We start from the raw sequence: 20,093 nt of genomic DNA, 5'->3' as shown, positions 1-20,093 counted from the left end.
TGGGGAGATTTATCCAGCCAGGACTGCCAAAGGCACTGACACCATCATTAGGCTTTGATCAGCTGCAGTCTGCGAGAGGAAGAGGACAGTCATATTCTTGATCTAATTACTCGCAGACATTTCAGGCAATGTAAGATGTGATTTAACCTTTTCTCAGAGGCTATAAAAGGAAGCTGGGTTAATCTTCCCGGCAACCTCGTTTCCACGCAGGGGGAGAGTGCCTTAAATTTGGCTTTCGTGTGAAACGGCCAAAAGATAATGTGGCGCTACACTTTCTGCTCCGAGTACTTTGAACCCGACCTGGCGGGGTGCAATCGTTGACTGCTATTAGGACGACCCGTCGACGATTGACGGCCTAGACGTCCATTCCATTTTGTTGCTTCATTTGCCCCTCTCAGTGCAAATTGCATGTCTAGTGCTGTCAATGCCATTGAAAGATGAGCGTTCACGATCGTCCGCCCAGTTCAGATAAAATAGATGTCTATCATTGCCCAAAAAAAATGAATTAAAGACAAAACAACAACTTTATAGTTTTATTTAGGGCTTAAACCAAAGTATTTCTATTTGCATTCATTTTGCTTTTGTTAACAATGCATTAAATGCGATGAAATGAACAACAACAACAAAAATCCACTAAAGTTTTATTAGGGGCATAACCAAAAATGTTTTTCTGTACTTAAATAATATTTAAATTTTATTAGTTTTGGGAATGTATTCATGTTTCCTTTTATAGATGTTAAAAAAGTGTCCACTTCCTCCAATTGGATTTTCTACTTTATTTTTTTGTCAGCCCTTTTGGTTTCCCCGCTGGTCTCTTTTTCACTTTGCGGGGTGATGACTTGCGGAGATTTGATTGAAGAAATAGATTGCAACCGCAACGGAGGGCTTTGGGTTAATCAGTCAAACCTAGTTAAACAATTCTTTGGACATGAAGAGATTAGTCTTGCCGGCCCCGAGCTCACCCGAGCCTTTTCTCCCAAACGCCGGCTAGGCTTTTAAGGCCAAGGGCCACAGGCTGTGGCCCGACCCGACCCGGCCCGCTCCATGGAGAGGCACACACACATACCCACACACCCACCCACACCCACACACACACACAACCTCAACCCTTGGCATGCTCCATTGCATCCAAATCCCCCACGACTCTTCTCTCGCCCTTTGTTACGCAGCACCATCGCTGTGATGGATTAGCAAATTAAATGCAGACCTTTCTACTCACGGCCACTCTCTTTGCAAAGTCTTGTGCCCCGCACCTATTCTCACCTCGAACATTTTTACACCAAGCTTCTAAATTATTTTTTCCCACACTGGCTGTGATTGTCGGACTATATCTGAAATCTCAAATCTTCTCACCCAACATGTGTTTTCTTATGATTTCTTAATGACTGATAAAATATTCCCAACCACTTTTGCATGAGTTTCACACCCTGTTTTTCCCCATGTCGTTTTTAAGCCACTTTTTGCCTCTTTTACTGCTTAGCGCAAGCCGATTCTCTCCCTCATCTACTCTTCTTTGGAGGTTAGACCACTGAAAGACCCCAATTAGCAAGACTAGCGGGCCTCCTGGAGGTCACTCCCAAGCATTGGTGTGAGAACAGAGGGTTTGGGGAGGGTCATAAACAACCCCGAGTTATGTCAGAGAGCCTCAGTCGGATTTAGAAAACAAAAAGCACCAAGCGCCAATTTATTTCTCATATTTTCTCGCATATACGCCGTATTTGTCGCTCGGAAAAATGATGACTGCGCCTTATATGCGCACAAATTAGACTTGACATGCAAGGAATGCCATAACGCAAGAACATGCGGCCGATACGCTCATTTCTTTCAAAATAGAGAAAAGATAAAACCTAAACAACATTTATTTTGATGTCTATGAATGAAATTCAAGAAAAAAATTAATCGGATCTTGCATAATATTTTATTCAGATATTGCCTTCAAAATAACACATTTGGACTCCCTATTAAAACCATGATAATGGAGGTGAAAATTGTGAATCAGGGGGGTCGTTCCCTTAAAATTGCCTTAAAATCGTTGAATTTTACGCCAAGTTTAAGGGAATGGCTTATACGTGGAGGGGGCTAATATGTGAGAAAATACAGTATTTCTTTTTTTGTGTCAAATGTTCTCCTTGCTTAAAAGGCAAATGGTGCATCCATTCGTCATTAGCTCCAAGGTCTCCTACTTTATCAAGCCACGTCTGGTGTCGGCTATCTGGCCCTGATTGATGGCGCTGTCCTTATTGCAAGGAACGGGGGTCGATGGCAGAAATTTGCTGCCGGGTGCATTAATGCTCTGTTCGATGGCGTAGACCTTTTGAGCGTGCCTCATCAGTCTCGAGTCATTGCATGGCCGCTGGAGATGGTCGCAAGGAAGTCAGAGCAGGATATGTAAAGGACTGTTATCAGCTGAGCTAACTCCATGACTCATATGCCTGCATTCATTTTGCAGGGGAGAAGGCATTTATTATTATGGACTTGGCTTGCCTTTCTTTATACAGGGCTCAACACAGTAGTAGTAGTACTTTGACTGGATGAGCGTATTGATCCGGTATTGAAGATTTATGCGTTTGGCCTCTTCCATATCGTCCAAAAAGATAACAAGGTCATAGTCCGACCTCGTATTGTACATCATAGTCATACGACATGGTCAAATTGAAGTCTTTTATAGCGATGGATGTCAATTCAATTTAAAAAGTCTTTCAGTCGTCCAATCCGTTTGAAGTGGGAGGGTTGACGGCGAAAGAACGTTTGACCATTCTCAAAGATAAACTATTAGAAAACTATTGCTGTGATTCGTAGCTGATTTTTATGTATTTTTTTTCTCCCTTCTGGCTATAGTGCTTATGAAGAAGTCATCATTCTGGCGTCATGACAACAGAAGTACACAACTGAGCGCTTGTGTGGGCCCATAGTTCAACAGACTGAGGGCCCTTAGAGGACCAGATGTTCCCATGCAGACACAGAGGTGAGATGTTTGCCATGCTTTCCCCGTGTTTGCCTGCCTTTCCGAAGAGTCATAGGTTGGCTGACCGTTGCCCGATGCCCCCGAACGGCGTGCGTCGGAGGAAGAGCCAACGGCCAAAATGCACCCGCAAACCAATTGGACGAGAGAACCGCAAATGTCCTACGATTGGCGACTAGAAACACCGACTTTATTCCACGTGTGAGGAGGCCGGAATTGGCCGCGGGCTAGACAGAATGTCAGAGCTGCCACGGAGGCGCTTGACCTTCCCCACCTTACGTAGGCCCGGGAAGGAGGCAGATCGGCATCTATTGAACGGTGGAGGATTTTTAATCAGCGTGGAAGTGGAAGGCTTGCTAGTTTTTTTGCGGTTGCAGTTCCCAGTGTAGCAAAATCCGTTTGCACGGTACGGTCCTCCAAACAAAATCCACTCGACGTGTTCGCCGTTAAACGACAATTTAACTGCACGGCGAGTGGAGAGTGGCTTGTTCAAGGGAGGCCTAATAAATGTCCCTCTGTCAGGCTAACACAAAGAGAGGTTTTTGTGCATTAAATTCCCACTGTTACCTCAGGGGAGGCTTTACTGAATTTAATTGATTGGACTTCACTGGGCCACAAGCTGGAGTCTTTTTCTTGGGAAAATAAACCAAAAAGCACAAAACACACTTTTAATCCCATTTTAGCTGTTGGCCAGGAAGACAGCGTCAGTTACCGGAGGCGCTGTAGCGGAAGGTAGACATTTTTATCCCTTTAGTTTTCTTTGCTGTGGCAACCACTTTGTCAATCCCTATCCTCGACAGACATAAATGTAAGATATTTAGCATTCATTAGTCTCCTTAGATCCCATGTTATTGGAGCCCATGATTCTTCCGAGTATGGTAAAACCTCCCCGGACTTGGCTCTTCCTCTGACCCACATTCAATTTCATATTCCATTTTGCACAATAGAGTCGAACGAGGCTCGACTAATGTTTTCCAGTGAGTCAGATGCCGGAATCTTTAACTTAGGTTTCCACCATGCAGAGGCAAACCGTTACATAATCATAATCTATCCATGCAAGAATGTCAGACTCGGGTTGGTTTGCGGGCCGCTTTAACGTCAACTTGATTTCACATGGACCATTTTAGATATAATATTTAGATGTTTTTTGTCTAAATGAATTAAAAGAACTGGATTAAAAGCCCTGAATATTCCGTTTTTTATAGATCTAAAACAATGTTTATTTTAGCTTTTTTAAATATAGTTTTAGATTTTACAAAATGATTTTTGAACTAAAAACACAGAAAAAATGGATTAAAAAATGAAAATTATGGATTTAAAGGGGAGAAAATCAGGAAATTTAATATACATCTACTCTTCATTTTAATTTGATCCTAAAACAGAAAGTCGGCACTCATGATTTACTTTCCCGGCCACACAAAATGATGCAGCGGGCCAGATTTGGCCCCCGGGCCACCACTTTGACACGTGTGTTAATGTATAAAACTCGTAATTGCAAGACTTTAAGCCCTATTCGGGATCATTTTAAATAGCCCGTAGACTCACCATCGTCACTAATAGTAATATGGTACTTGTGACTGGACAGGGCATCGTTTTGTGTTAAATAAGCAGTACGTCAGTAGGAAAGAACTAGAAATAGAGGCTGTGCGTGAGGCATTTGTCTCTGTGCCTGTGTGGGAGAGAGATTTGTGGAAACAGCTGCATTGATACACTTTTGTTTATGGAGCACTCCAAGCTGAGACGTAAGCCGTGAGAACACCTGGATAGATGGGAAATGGTAGATGGGCCAGCGGTGGTGTACGGCCGTTCTGCTTTTGGATTTGTGCCAAGCAAAATACACAATCCCACTGTGAATCTAGCTAGTTTTCCTTTTAATTGGAGCCTTAATTTGTTACTGAAGTCTTTCATTTGCCTGAAGTGCTCTATATGAGCAAGATGATCCATATGTGAGGAGGCACACAACATGCAAACAAATTAAAATAGTTCCAATTTCGCATCCCTCTGCCGCCAGGAAAAGATTGACAGCTTTTTCCTTGTCACTGTGCTGTTATAAAATGGCTCTTTTGAAGGGGTTGTAAAGTTTTTAGGGCGACACCTTTTGGAACCTTTACGAGAGGTATTACTTCTAAAGTTCTAGGCCGTATTTTCCACGTTGTTTCGGACAGAAATTGCCAATTCGTGGGTAATGATTTCCCCTTAGAAGCGAGGAAGAATATTCTCGTATGTGAAGAATCGAATTTGGCGCTCCTGCATGGTCGTATATTTGAGATGTTGACCTTGTGCCTGCACTGCGATTATGCAGTTCGTAAAAGCGCGTCAAAGTTGTAAACAGGTTTTTAAAACACGTGTCTGAAGTGTCGCGATTATATCACGCAGATTCTTGCTCCCGCACATTGAGATACTCAAGGCGGCGTAACATCTGTTCGTTCGTTCGTTCGTTCGTCCGTGTTGTTGTGAGCACACTCTTACCGTGCCCCGAACCCGGCAAAGTCTGGCATCTGATACCATGTGACTCAGCTCATTGTTGTCTGCTATGACTCTTGGATACGGTGTGTAATGATAACATTGAAGTAGGAATAAAAGAGTTGAGCAAAAGGGCTATTCGAACTTCCAATTGCAATCATTAACTCTTCAAATGCAAGCCATTTTCAGTCAAGGAAACCTTAGGTTAGACCAGGGCTAGGGAACCTTTTTGACAGAGAGAGCCATAAACAATTCCTATTTTCTAATGTTATTTTTTTGAGAGCCATTCTCAGAATTGAAAAGTGAAAATACATGAAAATGTGTGATTTATTTTTTGGTCATTTCACCACTTTTGAAGTACAAAAAGTCTCCAAATTCTCTTGACAACATTGTTATGCTGCTAATAAATCATTATCAATGATATCATGCATGCAGAAGAGTAATAAAAAACAAAATTATGATTAAAGTGGTGGTAGAGGTAGTGTCAACGCCTCAGTGACGCTCTATTAGTGCGTTCGGGACTCCGCTTTCTCACCAGTGATTTACCTATTTTACCTCACAGGTTAGTGGAGAGCCATATGCACCCATGGAAAGAGCCACATATGGCTCCTGAGCCATAGGTTCCCTACCCCTGGGTTAGACTCTTAGACTCTTTGGTTATTAAAAGCTAAAGGTTAACATTTCACCTTTTTACTGACTGAAAGTAGAACAAATTGTTTCACCCAGATTTTTTAAAAAAAATCACGCGACCCGGTGTATATATCTATATTTTGTTTGCATTTATTTGCGAAATATCACCAGTTACCTATAAAAACAAAATTCCTAACATAATCTTGACATGAAATGTTCAAGCCATTTAATCTGCATTATGATCTGACTGCATCACCAAGAAGATGAAAGCAGCAATAACGCACACGTGTGTCATCTTAATCTCGGGAGATCTGCTCGCTCGCTACCACAAGGTGGAAAATTCTTCAAGATAACAAATCATCTTGCAGCAGCAGCAGCATTCATTTCCGTGTTCTTCCACTATCTGGCGTCCGTGGGAGTCTGAGATTTGGGGATTTTAATAGGCTATTACATGAAGGTCTTGGAACATTTGATTTGGAGACGCTTGAAAATGTCAAATTGCGGGCGGGAGAGGCCAATCGTTGGAAATGTGACTTCTCCTAAATGAAGGCACCATTAAGGCTTGCAAAAGCTGAAATTTGGTTCATACATGCTCACGTTTTGCATTTTGTGGACACACCCTATATTGCTGAAAAGGGGAAATTAATTAAACCGTTCATAATGTATTTCACCATTAAATTTATATAATTATCATTGAGATGTACTATATTACGTCTTTTTTTAATTGCTGAAATCTGTCACTTGCCCTATAAAGGCTTTAAAAATATTCAATGTTGATGAACTAAAGTAATGCCAATAAATTGCAGAATGTCTTGAATATATTTTTCTTTCCCATTGTTAATGCATTTTAACCGCCAAATACAACTTCCCAAAAAATATACTTTATATTATTTCGACAAATGATTTCAAAAACTTGTAGTATTCATTCATATATCTATTGGCCACTCTGAAAAGACATAAGCACGTGCACATTTTTTTCCCACTGATAACCATTTTCATTGTTTACATCCAAACGAGACTCCCACTTTCCAATGTTTGGGCTTCCAGGCTACAAATGGAATGTCTGTTAGCTTTGCTTTTTCTTTTTCTTTCTCCAGGGCTTGGGGGGTCTTGCACCAAACGTGGGTTGACCTTGGTTGGATGATGCGACTGAGCATACTTTCTTCTTCCTTGTACATTTTTAGAACACTAGTGGGGCTTCTTAAGTGGCTTCTCGTGAAGAGAGCATCTCCATTGGCTGTCCTGGTGTATCCATCGAGCAGGTTAATGGTTCTATAATGAATGGCCTGGTCTGCACTAGCTTCAAATTTGCTCCTTTGACCACAGCAACATTAGCAATCCAATACAAAGAGAGTTTATTAAGAATATCTTTGTACGTTAATTGCCGCGTTCCCTGTTTCTGTTGGTGTTGTAATGATTATTTTGTAGCTTTGAAAAAAAATGAAAGCGGATCTGTTTTTATCCGATTCTCATCTAAAAATGACGCCATCAGACCCCAATTTCTGATCACGTGATTGGATTTAGGACTTCCCTAATATCATCCAATTCAACAGTGAAAGAGGCAGTACTTTTTGTTGTTAGTTCCTCATCAAACGGCTACGTTGTGCAGTTGTTTGCTCTTTCAATGCCTTAACATCATCATTTCTTTCGCAGCTTCTCCATCGATGTTCCGTGTCCAATTGCTCCTCTTCTGTTTGCACGTTTATCAACAAGTTTAGGATTTCACAAGTCCAAAGGGTCTCTTTCAAAAGCAAAAAGTCATCCCGAATGACCCCGAAAGTTCAGGAATCTTCCAAAGCAAGACTTTTTCCCGATTAATGAAACTTTGTTACAGCCTCACGTCGCCGCGGCCTTCTAGCCGTCGTGCCCATAAATTCTTCACAAGCGCCGTTGTTTGGAAATGCCCGAGCGAGCAAGGTCATATTGATGTTTTCATTTCTCGTTAACATGCTCAAGAGCCCAATCTCTTTTCCCTTTCTTTTGACAGAATGCTTTAGCAAAGTTCAAGCGAGGGAGGGAGGGAGGGAGGGGCGCTTCCGTCTGCTCCTTTTCTTTCTTTACTCCTTTTTCACAAGAAGAGTACCGTCATTTTTCTCTCTGCGAAAATCAACACACTGAAAGTTGCATTGAAGTAGTTTTTTTTTTCTTCTAGTTCTATTTCAGACCTATGACCTGGGGGTAAACATGCAATTAAAGTAGCATCCGTCTGTTTTTCCCCACCACTCTTCTCTCTTCTCCTCTCTAGCAGTGGTTAGCATAAGCCTTGGAAGAAAAAAAACAGGGTGACGCAGCACTCCTAATTGCTTTTGCGTTTAATTGGCGTGGAAAGCTGCAAATATTGCTCCAATGATATGCTCTCATTCTTGTGTTTTCATCTATTTATTTAGCCGCGCTTAAAATGCTATTTTTTTAATCTTTTTGTAGGAATGCTGCTGGATTGAACTCGCAGTTGACGGTGCTAGATGTCCAATCCATTCGGACAGGGAGGCTGGCAGAGACTGTTTAAAGTATGGAAATTGATTTTTTTTAATCGTGGTTAATGTAGACCAGACATGGCCGCAATATTATAACTTTTTTTTTAAATTCAGTGCTAAGTCCCAGTAGCAAAAGTGGTTCCACATTTTCATGAACTTTAAATATATATTGATTTTTTTTTTTTTAATTATAATTGATTGCAGGAAAAAATGGTGATAAGCGAAGACGTGATAATCGAGGGATTACCCTAGTTTCTCTTTTTTCATTACTGCACCTCTCATAATAAGCTTTTTTTTTCTTCTATGGGTAAAATAAAATGCAATATAGGTCAGGTTTCATGGGAACAATTTGACGCAGCATCCACAGCTCCAGCTTTTCTTTGTTGTTGTTTTGGCATTATTGAACATGCGGGCCTCACTCTGATTCGCACAATGTTTATGTTTCTCTGTAAGTAGCCGATGGCCACTTGCCGAGCCACAAACCCCCCCCCCCCCCCCCCCCAAAAAATACTCGGAGAACCCCGAGTCGACAGTCTGCGCGGGGCTGATAGCGAGAAATGCCTGGCTAAACTCCACCCAACCAATTCACGCTTAGTTGGCTCGATGCGAGTTGTGCGTCTGCGTCACAAAGGCTTCTAAACCGCCCCATCTGGTGGAGGGGCTGACGTCCGAAGGCTTCGGACCCTAAAGAACCCGGTACTCGGCAGTTTGGTCGCCGGACGTTTGGTCGCCCGGAAGGTTATTGATAATTACCACTTAAATCATTGCTCAAATTCCCTAAATACAAACTGTGAATTATTATTTAGTCATACTTAATGCCCTATTAATTATTAGGCTAAAGAAAAGCTCCAAATTTCCCGGACTTTTATTGTTTTTTTTGTTGGAGAACTTGTTAGGGAAACTGCTCATGGCCATTGTTGGCTTTTATTGATGCGTAGACCGTGTTGTTTTACCTTGTTTTGTCGCCGGACTTTTGGTCGCCGGTTGTTTGGGTCCGGGCGACCAAACGTCCGGCGACCAAACGTCCGTTCACGAAAGAACCCCCTACCTGGTGGTCAGGGGGCAATTTGGAACGAGAAGAAGCTCTCAGCCAATGCCGACGACCACCGGCAGCTCCTCCATTATTTCTTTGTTTATTGCGTTGCGGCGATCAGATGTCACGCTATCTTTGCACCGCCAGCTTGCCCTTGACAGGCGGCAGTAAAACTAAAGCCGTTTCAAAGCCGACCGTGGCGGGGCGGCTGGGCGGATTCGTGACATGGCCAGACGTACTAGTTGCCGTGACAGCGGCGCCGATACCGCCGGTGGGTTTTTGCGCTTCTTGCGCGAGCTGGAGTGTCAGCTGGGGCATTACCATAGGCTGACCTTTGCCGCCGCACTCCCCACTGCAGCGTTTTCTGACATTCAGGAGCGCCGTGGGGGGAGGCGGGGAGGGGGCGGACTCGCGCCCCCGTCGGCCGTTTCTCACTTGCGCCGTCTGCGCCTTCTCTTAACAGACGGTGCCGGCTTACCCCGTCGTTTTATTCCTCGCGACGTCCGTCAAAGCGGCTCGTCGCCGTTTTCGGTTTTGCGAGGCGGCGCCGGATTTGATATGTGGTTTTCTCTCCACCCGCCCGAGAGATTGCCGTCGTTATCTTTATGTGAAATCTCGGCACCTTGACGAACGGGAGCTGGGAATCCTCTCCTGTCCGCTGACATCCACGCGCCGTGTACCTGAACTCGGTCCGAGGCCGAGCGGAAAGAAAGAGTAACATATCAGAGCAATTACGGTTAACGCGTGGTGACACAGCGAATCGAGAGCGAGGATTGCTGCCATATGGCGGACTGGCCCGTAAATCAGAAGGCGGAAAGCCGGGCAAACAGAAAAGGTGCCCTGCCCCGGAGCGCCGCGTTACTCGGTGCACCAATCCAGCCTCTCCGCCACTCTGCCCCCGTGCCCTGGCGGCACCCCGAGGTGCGACACCCTCAGATGTCGGCGTGGAAGCGGCAGCTTCATTAAGACTTGTTTTTCCCCTCCTCTCGCCGGGAAGATTTAAATGAGCTGTCGTCCTGACCTTTCGCGCGACTGCTTTTTTTTTTAAGCCAAATGCGCCCTTCCCCAAAGCTGCCACCTGCCCTTTCTATCCTTCCACCTCTCCGTCTCACTTTGTCACCCTTCCCCGGGCTCGTCTCTTTTCCCCGCAGGGGGGCAGAGACACCTTTTAAGCCTTCGGCGGCACGCCAAGGTTGTTTTGTGGGTAATTGCCTCCCTGGTAGATTGTTTGTCTCGGCACGCTCGCTACACTCGGCTGATGTCACGCCGTAAAAAGAGAGGGCATCAACTCTTTAGACTTCATTTGCTTCCTGACTCTTCTTTAGTGCTGATTAAGCAAGCATCTGTGTTAGTTGAGAATCCAGCAGTAAGACAAGTGGAGCGCGGCTAATGTTTCTTTTCTGCCCGTCCATTGCGTCGGGGTTATTGCGCAGAATGGCAGCCATTCATTAAAGCTGTCCTCGTTATTCATGGAGCCCGTAGTTAGCTGGGATGGGCTCCGGCGCCCTCCCGCGATGAGCGCTTTGGGAACAGGAATCAATGTTGCCGTAGCTCTATTCAAACGGGGACATTTGGATATTATCATTTTCTTAATACATTTCCCGAGTATGGGACGTCAACCAGCGTGTGCGGTCGATTGGTCGCCGGTCTTTTGGTCGCCGTCTTTTGGTCGCGGTCTTTTGGTCGCCCCGACCGCGACAACAGGTGACCAAAAGACCGGCGACCAAAAGACTGGCGACAAAACAAGGTAAAACAACACGGTCTACGCATCAATAAAAGCCAACAATGGCCATGAGCAGTTTCCCTAACAAGTTCTCCAACAAAAAACAATAAAAGTCCGGGAAATTTGGAGCTTTTCTTTAGCCTAATAATTACTAGGGCATTAAGTATGACTAAATATTAATTCGCAGTTTGTATTTAGGGAATTTGAGCAACCATTTAAATGGTAATTATCACTTACCTTCCGGGCGACCAAAAGACCGGCGACCAATCGACCGTGTACCGTCAACCGGTCTGCCATTGGACGCCGATCCTCGTTGAGTCAAGTGGTTAGCGGCGTCAAATGTCACATGACCCGATGCTCCAGGTAGCAATCAGCGTGTAATTGGACAGACTTCTTAAGGCGTCTACCCGTGGAGTTGAGTTGCTTGAATTGGCACCGCTTGTGTATTGCTAAGCAACCCACAGTAACCTCCTTTTTCCTTTTTCTTTCTTTCTTTCTTGACAGTGTGAGGAGAAGCGTGTGGCCCATGTTGCATTAGTGTCTGTGTGAAATGCTGGCCTGTCTGCCAGGGCCAGGTGAGCTCCCCCTCCAGCTTCTCCCCCACACGCAGATGAACACTGGACTTCAGAAATGTAAGTCGTGATGACCCCCTCCGTCAAATTTGAATTGGATGTCTGCCGCCATTCCTCTAGAAATGGTTTAGTTCTCGTTCCATTCCCGTTAAAGTGGAGACCGCGATGAATTTGCACGCCACTCAGATTTTTAAATGATGGCAAGTCAGGAAAAAGACAAGCGTCTAACTTTCAGTCATTCTTCAAAGACCTGCAAAATGCAGTTTGTCACCTGTGTTTTCATGCGCGTCAACGTCATCAGAAAGAGCCCGTCGTCATGCGGCATGCTTTTCTAATCACCCACATAAATCAGTCACTTGTCAGACACAGATTACAGCTCATGCTGTGATCCATTCAATCCTAAAAAGTCCCTCTATTCCTTCTTTCCCTTCAGTGAGAACTCGACGTGACCCATTTCTAGAGCGTTTTTTTTTCTTTTCTTTTTTTTCACCCCGTTGTAAAATGCTCCAGCTCATCAGGACTGTAATTTCAGAATCCCAGTAATCAGCCAACCCCATGGGAGATCAGCAAGCATGGGGGGGGGAGTCTGCTAAGTGCCGGCGTCTGTTGCCTGGCTCAGGCAGGCTTGTGACACGTTCTCGCCATCCATCGCCGCTACTGTTTTCACGCGTTTTCGGTTCAGCGGTATTGATGGTGATAGACGTCCGATCGTGTGGCTCTTAACAACAAAAATCCAAAGTCTGGAAATGAGTTTATCACTACTAGACATCCGAAACATTTGAGTGGCAGCGAATGAACGAACGTCAATGACAGCCCATGAATTAAAGATATGAGGAGCTCCTATAAATCAAAATCTTTATACTTCAGTTTTTGAATTACTGTACTATAAGATGCAAATTCAAGGAATGTGCAGGAACTGTCCTCAAAATACCTCCAGAATCATCACAGTCACTAAAAAAGTTTTGTAAATGACCCGCCTATGAACAGAAAAAAGCATCTCAGTCAAAATGAATTGAACCTCCAACAATGTCAATGGCAACCAATGAATTTAAGCAGGACTATCCATCATTAGTAACAATAATAGCAACAAAGCAAATTCACCAATTTCTGGTAAGCTGTGGCAGTCCAAAAAGAAATATGGCACAGGTGTCAAAGTGGCGGCCCGGGGGCCAAATCTGGCCCGCCGCATCATTTTATGTGGCCCGGGAAAGTAAATCATGAGTGCTGACTTTCTGTTTTAGGATCAAATTAAAATGAAGAATATAGATGTATATTAAACGTCCTGATTTTCCCCCTTTTAAATCAATAGTTGTCATTTTTTAATCCATTTTTTTCAGTTTTTAGTTCAAAAATCATTTTGTAACATCTAAAAATATATTTTTAAAAAACAAAAATAAACATTTTTTTAGATCTATAAAAAAACTGAATATTCAGGGCTTTCAATCCAGTTCTTTTAATCCATTTATATAAAAAAAATCTAAATATTATATCTAAAATGGTCCGTCCCACGTGAAATCGAGTTGACGTTAATGCGGCTCGCGAACCAATCCGAGTTTGACACCCTTGAAATATGGTATTGGGAAAGGACATTTGAATAGCTTTGAATAGTAGCTGAGTGCCGCAGAAACCTTTGCCACTTTCCCCTCGCTCTATTTTTACCTAAAGCTCCGGAGCAGGCCGCTTTGCCGCAGCTTAGTTTGCGCATAAGAGACGTCGTTTAAAAGTTACGACTAGCAGGTTGCTGTCAGACGCAAGGCCGGAGCAGCTGATCTATTTATCTCGGGGGTTCGTTCGCCTCCTACCAGATGACGGCCTCGAACGCAACAGTCTGACGCTTCAATGTTCCTGCTTCTGATTGGAATTTTGCAATTTCCAGAAGCACCCCCAACCTCCCGCCGCATAAAACATGTTTAATAACAACAGTAAGTTCAATATTTCTTTAAAAAAAAACCTAATGAGAGCCTGCTGACTGCGCACTTGTGTGCCAACAACCGGGTAATTAATACAAGGCCAAAGTAGCCCCTCCGTTGGAGAACGTGCTTAGCTGGAGATCTGAGATGATGCGCCCATCGCCACCAGCAGCCGCCTACATACTTCACTCATATCCTCATTAACCCTCCCTTGATACTTTAAGCCCTTCAATTAATCCCGGTTTGAGGTGAAGGCTGAAATGCTAATCAGCAACATTTTCCAGCACACAATCTACAGAGCAGCCTTTTTTTCACCCTGGTCTAACAGGGATTCTGGATAATGGATTTCCTCCGAGTCTTCTCGCCTTTTCTTCCAAGTTGACGACATTTTCTGTCTCAATTACCCAACATTTCACAGCGAAATGATGCGTAGCGCTCATAAATTCTTACAAAACAAATCGGCGACCCACTTGACGGTCAGAAATGTCCAATTTGCCACGGGACATTTTCGAACAGCTGATCTTAACACTTAAGTTTTCACTGCAGTGTTCAGACAGAATGTCGTGACCTGGCGTCGTTCCACCACGATGCACCGATTGGACCACTTGACATTGAAATTAATATGACAATATGAGTCTTGCTTGCTTCCATCAACTTTGACAATGAGAATATAAAATGGTAGCCTTGCAAGCAAGTCTGTTCTGCCCGATGGATTGATTCATCCTATTGTACCATCTTGGCGAGTGTTCTCAAGTGTCCAATCACCGAGGCAATCGAGAGAGAGAGAGGCGGTAGCTGTCGATAGATCCGGTTCTGACGTTTACTTGAAAATACACTCTTTCCTCTTTGAAAGAGACAAGGAAAGAACGACACTAAAAGCTGTTTCGGGGAGAAATAAACTATATCTTTGCTCTTCCTTGAACCAATATGTCATATACTGTGGCTAGGGATGCCCCGATGCTGATACTCTAAATATAGCCGCCTCGGGCCCTGATATTGAGTTTTAGATCGGCCGTATATTTTTTAAAGGTTTCCCCACAAAAAAAGACAATTCCCAGATGGATATATGGAACAATTAACCTGGCATGCCATGTTAATAAAATGGCACTTTAGGACAAAACGGAGGGCAAGCTCCTCTGCGTTCTCCCTTTTACTTGAAATCAATTTAAAGCAGGCTAATAGTTGAACCACCTTCACACTCCGTCACGTACAAAGCCCATCAAGTTCAGCAAACGTCACACGGAGAGGTTAAATTTAGCCCGGATGCTTAAGCAGGTGTAACAAATGGAGGCGGCAAAGTCTCCCCGCGGATGGGAGACCGTCTGATTACACGACTGCCACCGCGTCGCGAGGAGCAAGCAAACAAGATGGATCGTAGCTCGTTGACCGTTAGCAGCACGAATCAGAATCTAGCAAGGAATTATCCGAAATTGCGTTGATTTTTGTTTTGTTTTTGTTTCTCTCCCAGGGGACACCACGCAAAGGATGAGATCCACTCCGTTCCCAACCCCTGCAGAATTGGACGCCTATGCTAAGAAAATAGCCAACAACCCCCTCACCATAAAAATCTTCCCCAACAGCGTCAAGGTTCCGCAACGGAATCACGTCCGGCGTACCGTCAACGGTCTGGACACGTCGGGCCAGCGCTACAGCCCTTACCCTTCCTCTCAGGCCAACGGCAAGACCGGCCTCCTGGCCATCGTCAAGGGGCCCGCCGCCGTCAAGGGAGTCCTGAAAGACTTTGCCGGCGGCCGGGCTCGCCTGCACCCCGAAGTCATCATGAACCACCTGAGCGGCGGACCTTACCACGCGGCTTCGACCAGCACTTTAAACCACCCTCACCCTCACCCGACTCTACCCGAGCTTCCCCGTCCTCAGCAGAACTTGGCCCCGAGTGGACGGGAGGCCCCTCAGACTCTGCAGATGCCGCTGGCTCAACAGCAGAGCCTGCGACACCCCCTCTCCATGGCCCAGCATTCTCAGGGCCTGCCCAGACTGCAGACTGTGTCCCAGCCGCTGAGCCACCCGCAGGCGCCCTCGGCGGCGGCGGCGGTGGCGGCGGCCGTGCTGCTACAGCAGCAGCAGCAGCAACAGCAACAGCAGCACCTCCAGCAGGGCGGCAGGAAGCCGCCGGATGGCGAGGCGCCGCCCAACGTGACCGTCTCTACCTCAAGCATTCCGCTCCCCATGGCCTCGGGGCTGCACCAGAGCCGGCAGCAGCCGGACCTGAGCGCCATCGTGCACCAGATCAACCGCTTCTGCCAGGCCCGGGCGGCCCAGGGCGCCGGCTCGGCCTCGGTGTGCGAGGGCCAGATCGCCAACCCCAGCCCCATCAGTCGCAACCTGCTCATCAGCGCTTGCTCCAGGGTGTCGGCGCACAACCACCACAACAACCCCGCCGTGGCGTTCCCGCAACACAGCTGCGTCCTGGGGCCTCAAGACAAAGCCGCCACCGTCCCGGCGGGAGCCCACCCTTTACCTTTAGCCAGCGCCACCATGAACCACTTGCCTTGCAACCACGCGGATCTGGAGCAGCAACAGCCCCACCCTCAGCAGCATCATCATCATCATCATCATCTCCGCGCCAAAGCCAATCAGCAGCTGCAACACAAGATGCGCCCTTGGAGTCAGCACCCGCTGGGTCCCGTGCCGCACCTCCCCAACGGTTGCAAGCGACCCTCCAGGGAAGCCCCCTTCCCCTTCAAGGGAATGGGCTACCCCGCCGACGCCGGGCGGCCGTACATGGGCAAGCCCCTTCTGGAAAAGGCCACGCCCTCCCCGCCCGTCAACGTCAACCACAACGGCATGACGGGCCCCGTGGCCCACTACCCCAACGGTCACTACTTCCAATCGCACGTTTGGAACAACGGCGGCGTCCTCTCCACGCCCAACGGCGACAGCTCCGGCTCTCAGGACGTAGCCGTGCCATTCCACGGGGCGGGCCCGGGGGTCTGCGGCGGCGCGCTGGACTGCGGGCCCCCGGGGGCTCCCCATTACAGGCTACTGGCCAGCTCCTCTGCCCAAACAAATCTGATGCAAAGCGCAGATTACATGGGCGGGGACTTCCAGACGCCCTATTTCCGCGATCAGAATCTGGCCTTAATAGGCAAGATGCACAGGCCCCCCGTGAGCGGGGTGGGGCCCGAGCTCGAGGATGGTAGGGGCGCTCTCTTGCAGCATCCAGGGTACAGATAAGCTATATGGCCTTGTCTCTCTCCACAAGTTATCAAAAAAAAATAAAAACAACCTTTGTTTAGTCTTAAGAAAACACACGATAACTTGACAAAACTCCAGATCTTAAAGAGGGTAAATGAATATATTTAATTCATGAAGAACAGTAGTTTTGTTTTGTTGGACAAATCTTGCAAGTGATCAATTATTTTTTGTTTTGCTTCTACCCGGAACGTTTAGGATTCCCGTTCCCATTCTACTGTCTGTCATTCCTGCTTTTTTTTCGCCCCGCCATACATGAGTGTGCCTGGATCGCCACAGATCCTGTGTTTTGGTTTTTATTAAGCCCCCCAAGCTCCCCAACACACACTTTACTAAGGGTTTATCAAATAAAAAGGAAATTCCTCGCGACGTCTGCCGGAAGGAACTTCTGGTATCCGACATTGGAAAGACTTTTTTTTGGCGGGGTACGTAATAATCTTGTTTGAGGAGCGCGCGAGTGTATGTACGCAGAGCTTTTACTATTTTCAGATGTAACTATTTATTTGTATAATAGGACTATCGAAACTTGATTCCTTGCCGCCGCGTCGAAACAAACGCAATCAGGTTGTTTGTACGTAGCAAGGACCCAGCAGGGAGACTTTACGTGTCGCCGTGGCCATCTTCTCTGCCCGCTTCAAATGCTGCAACCCATTCAGGTGTATTCAAATCTCCGAAGGCCGAACCGGTCCGAACCGGAAAGACTTCGGTGACAAGCTTGTGAAACGTTAGGAGCGGAAAGTGCGTTTAAAAAAAATGGGCCAAGCGCTGACTTTCTACTGCACTCGACGTGATTTCCAACCGGCGCGGACGGCGAGCCCACGCCGTTCGGAACCGCGTCGGATTTAAAAGCTTCCTCCGGCCGTCCACGTCGAGCGCCGCGTGGGGGACACGTGCCATTTTGCTTTTTTTTTTCCCCCCGCTGCGTTTTTCCAGAGCCATGACAAATGTATTACTTGAATGTGGAGGTGATTTTTAGTTTTTTTTGTTGTAAAAGGCGATACAATTGATGCGAGTACATCATGTGACTAATGTGGCTCGGGATGCGACGAAAGGCGGTTTGATCCCGAGCAAAAGTGTGGTTGCTACTGATTCTGATGTGAAGACCAAATTGATCACTTGCAAGATACGGACGGAAACAAAGATGACTTTTTACGTTCAACAGCAAACGCATTGTTTTATTTTATTGTACACTGGCTTACCTACTAGACTACTGTAACATTTAAACTTTAATGATTGCGTGAGTGTTGCGGTGCGTACGTGCACGCGCTCACAATGAAACCCTTTTTTTTTTGGTTCTTTTATTAACTGGCCAACCCCTTAAAAAGCCTTAATTTTTTGGTCCTTGGACTTTTCCTCAAGCATGGTTTTAGTGAAAACCCCAAATCACCAGAAGGACGATGCTAAGAATACACAGACACGGCATTATTGTTTCTTTTGACCTTTCGGGTCTTTTTATTTGATTTGAATTGTATTGACTAGACAGAGTAATTCCTTAGTAGATTTGTTATGAGAAGCGAGAAAAGGAGTGATTAATTATCCAGTATCATTTAGCAATGTGCCATTGCTGAGCTGTAACATCTCCCCAAATTTCAATTTTGCAGTTAACTTAGGCCTGGGCGATAAATAGAGTTCTGAATCATTTAAAAAAAATAATTTGAGGGTTTGTTCTCACAAGCATTTATTCACTAGATCCTTACACAAAAAATTTGGTTGTATTGGTTTGTATTCGGGGGCTGACAGCACAAATAGGAGAGAAAACAAAATGGTATATAACACAGAGGTTTGCACTTTATTTACATTACTTTTGTTTGACATTTCATTTTTTTTTATACCCTTTATGGGACAAGTCAAAACTGAGTTTTTAATTTTCATGCCATATCGCCCAGCTCTAAGTTGACTATAATATGGGGTGTTCCAAAATAATTGACCCCATTTCGTAGGCCAATAATTTTGACATTTTTCGTTGGAATGACCTCAATTTTTTTACATCTTGTGTAGAAACCAACTACAAAACAAATTAGGACTTGGCACCTTTTTGCCCTCGCATGCGCGTTGTGCGTTTCCTGGTCGAAACTCGTCTGAATAAATCGTTCAGTCCTCGTAGATATAGTAGTTATACACGAAAGAGATGCGGCAAAAAAAGACGGTGCGCTACAATGATAAACAGCCTCTCATGTCATGGCCACCTGGCTTCGTCCCATATCGGAGTTTTAATGGTATTGCGAGCGAAATACTCGATCGAAATTTTCGTCGTAACACAAGCATGTTGTATGACGAGCATGTTTAGCAAAACCAAACTATGACCTGTTTAGTGCAGAGTTTTCATTGAGTTGAACGGCATTTCTTAACCTGAAAAGATAAAAATGCCAAACGTTACACACAAAAACTAGAAACGTTTCCACACAAACTGTGAAAAATTTGAGGTCATTCCAAAGACAATAGTGAAATTGATTGGCCTACGAAATGGGGTCCAACTTTTTTTGGAACACCCTGTTCATGATTGGAGTCCCGTCCCCCTTTCTGTTCTACAGCTGTGAAAAGGAAGACAGTCCATCACCCATGTTTTGTCATCTTTCAAAACAGATAAGAAGCGAGGGTGAGAGTTGTGCTACTCTTTTTGTAATATTGTAATAATAAAATAAAATTCTAATTTATGCTTTCATATGGGTCTGAGTTGCTGTGTGGACTCAATGCTTCATCCTTAAGTATATTGCACACACTTAGGTACAGGCATGCCACACTGGACTTGTTAAAAAAAATGATGTGCAGGCACCAAAACAAGCAATTTTACAGGCTAAAAACAAGTGAAATTTACTAATGAGTGTTCTCACACTGCAAGGTTGCTCATCTCCGTGGATTGGCGTCCTCTTCTGCTCCCTGCAAATAAACCTTGCCAGCTTCCCCCTGTGGAAAGAATTGGAAATGAAGACGTTTTTTTAATTCTGTTAAAAGTATGTCCTGGTTTTATATGTACTATATCAGTGGTGTGCCGTCAGGGCCTTCAAGGCCTTCTCTGTTGGCCTAAGAAATATTTGAATCATATATTATATTTTGTCCATCAATACTTGTTAAAATATTCCGAATCGTCTGTTAGCTTCCTTTCAATGCTTTCA

General features: G+C 45.2%; 2 protein-coding genes across 3 annotated transcripts in view; both read left to right on the top strand.

Annotated features, from left to right (window-relative positions):
- The window catches only part of fam222ba (family with sequence similarity 222 member Ba), a 31,019-nt gene extending 11,377 nt beyond the window's left edge, over positions 1-19,642 (top strand). The window contains exons 3-6 of one of the 2 annotated variants that reach the window (XM_077593203.1): positions 2,839-2,965; positions 8,480-8,562; positions 11,790-11,917; positions 15,236-19,642. In XM_077593203.1, coding sequence (XP_077449329.1) covers positions 11,836-11,917; positions 15,236-16,962 — 1,809 coding nt within the window. In that variant the 5' untranslated portion in view covers positions 2,839-2,965; positions 8,480-8,562; positions 11,790-11,835 and the 3' untranslated portion in view covers positions 16,963-19,642. The remainder of the gene's footprint in view (positions 1-2,838; positions 2,966-8,479; positions 8,563-11,789; positions 11,918-15,235) is intronic. The other variant, XM_077593205.1, reaches the window with a different exon arrangement.
- znhit3 (zinc finger, HIT-type containing 3) overlaps positions 1-20,093 on the top strand; it is an 81,720-nt gene that overhangs the window by 58,461 nt on the left and 3,166 nt on the right. The gene's annotated exons all lie outside the window — the stretch shown is intronic.

Source organism: Stigmatopora argus, chromosome 22 (genome assembly GCF_051989625.1).
Source record: "Stigmatopora argus isolate UIUO_Sarg chromosome 22, RoL_Sarg_1.0, whole genome shotgun sequence".
NCBI lineage: Eukaryota > Metazoa > Chordata > Actinopteri > Syngnathiformes > Syngnathidae > Stigmatopora > Stigmatopora argus.
Note: the sequence above shows the minus strand (reverse complement) of the source record. Positions and strands in the feature narration are given on the sequence as shown.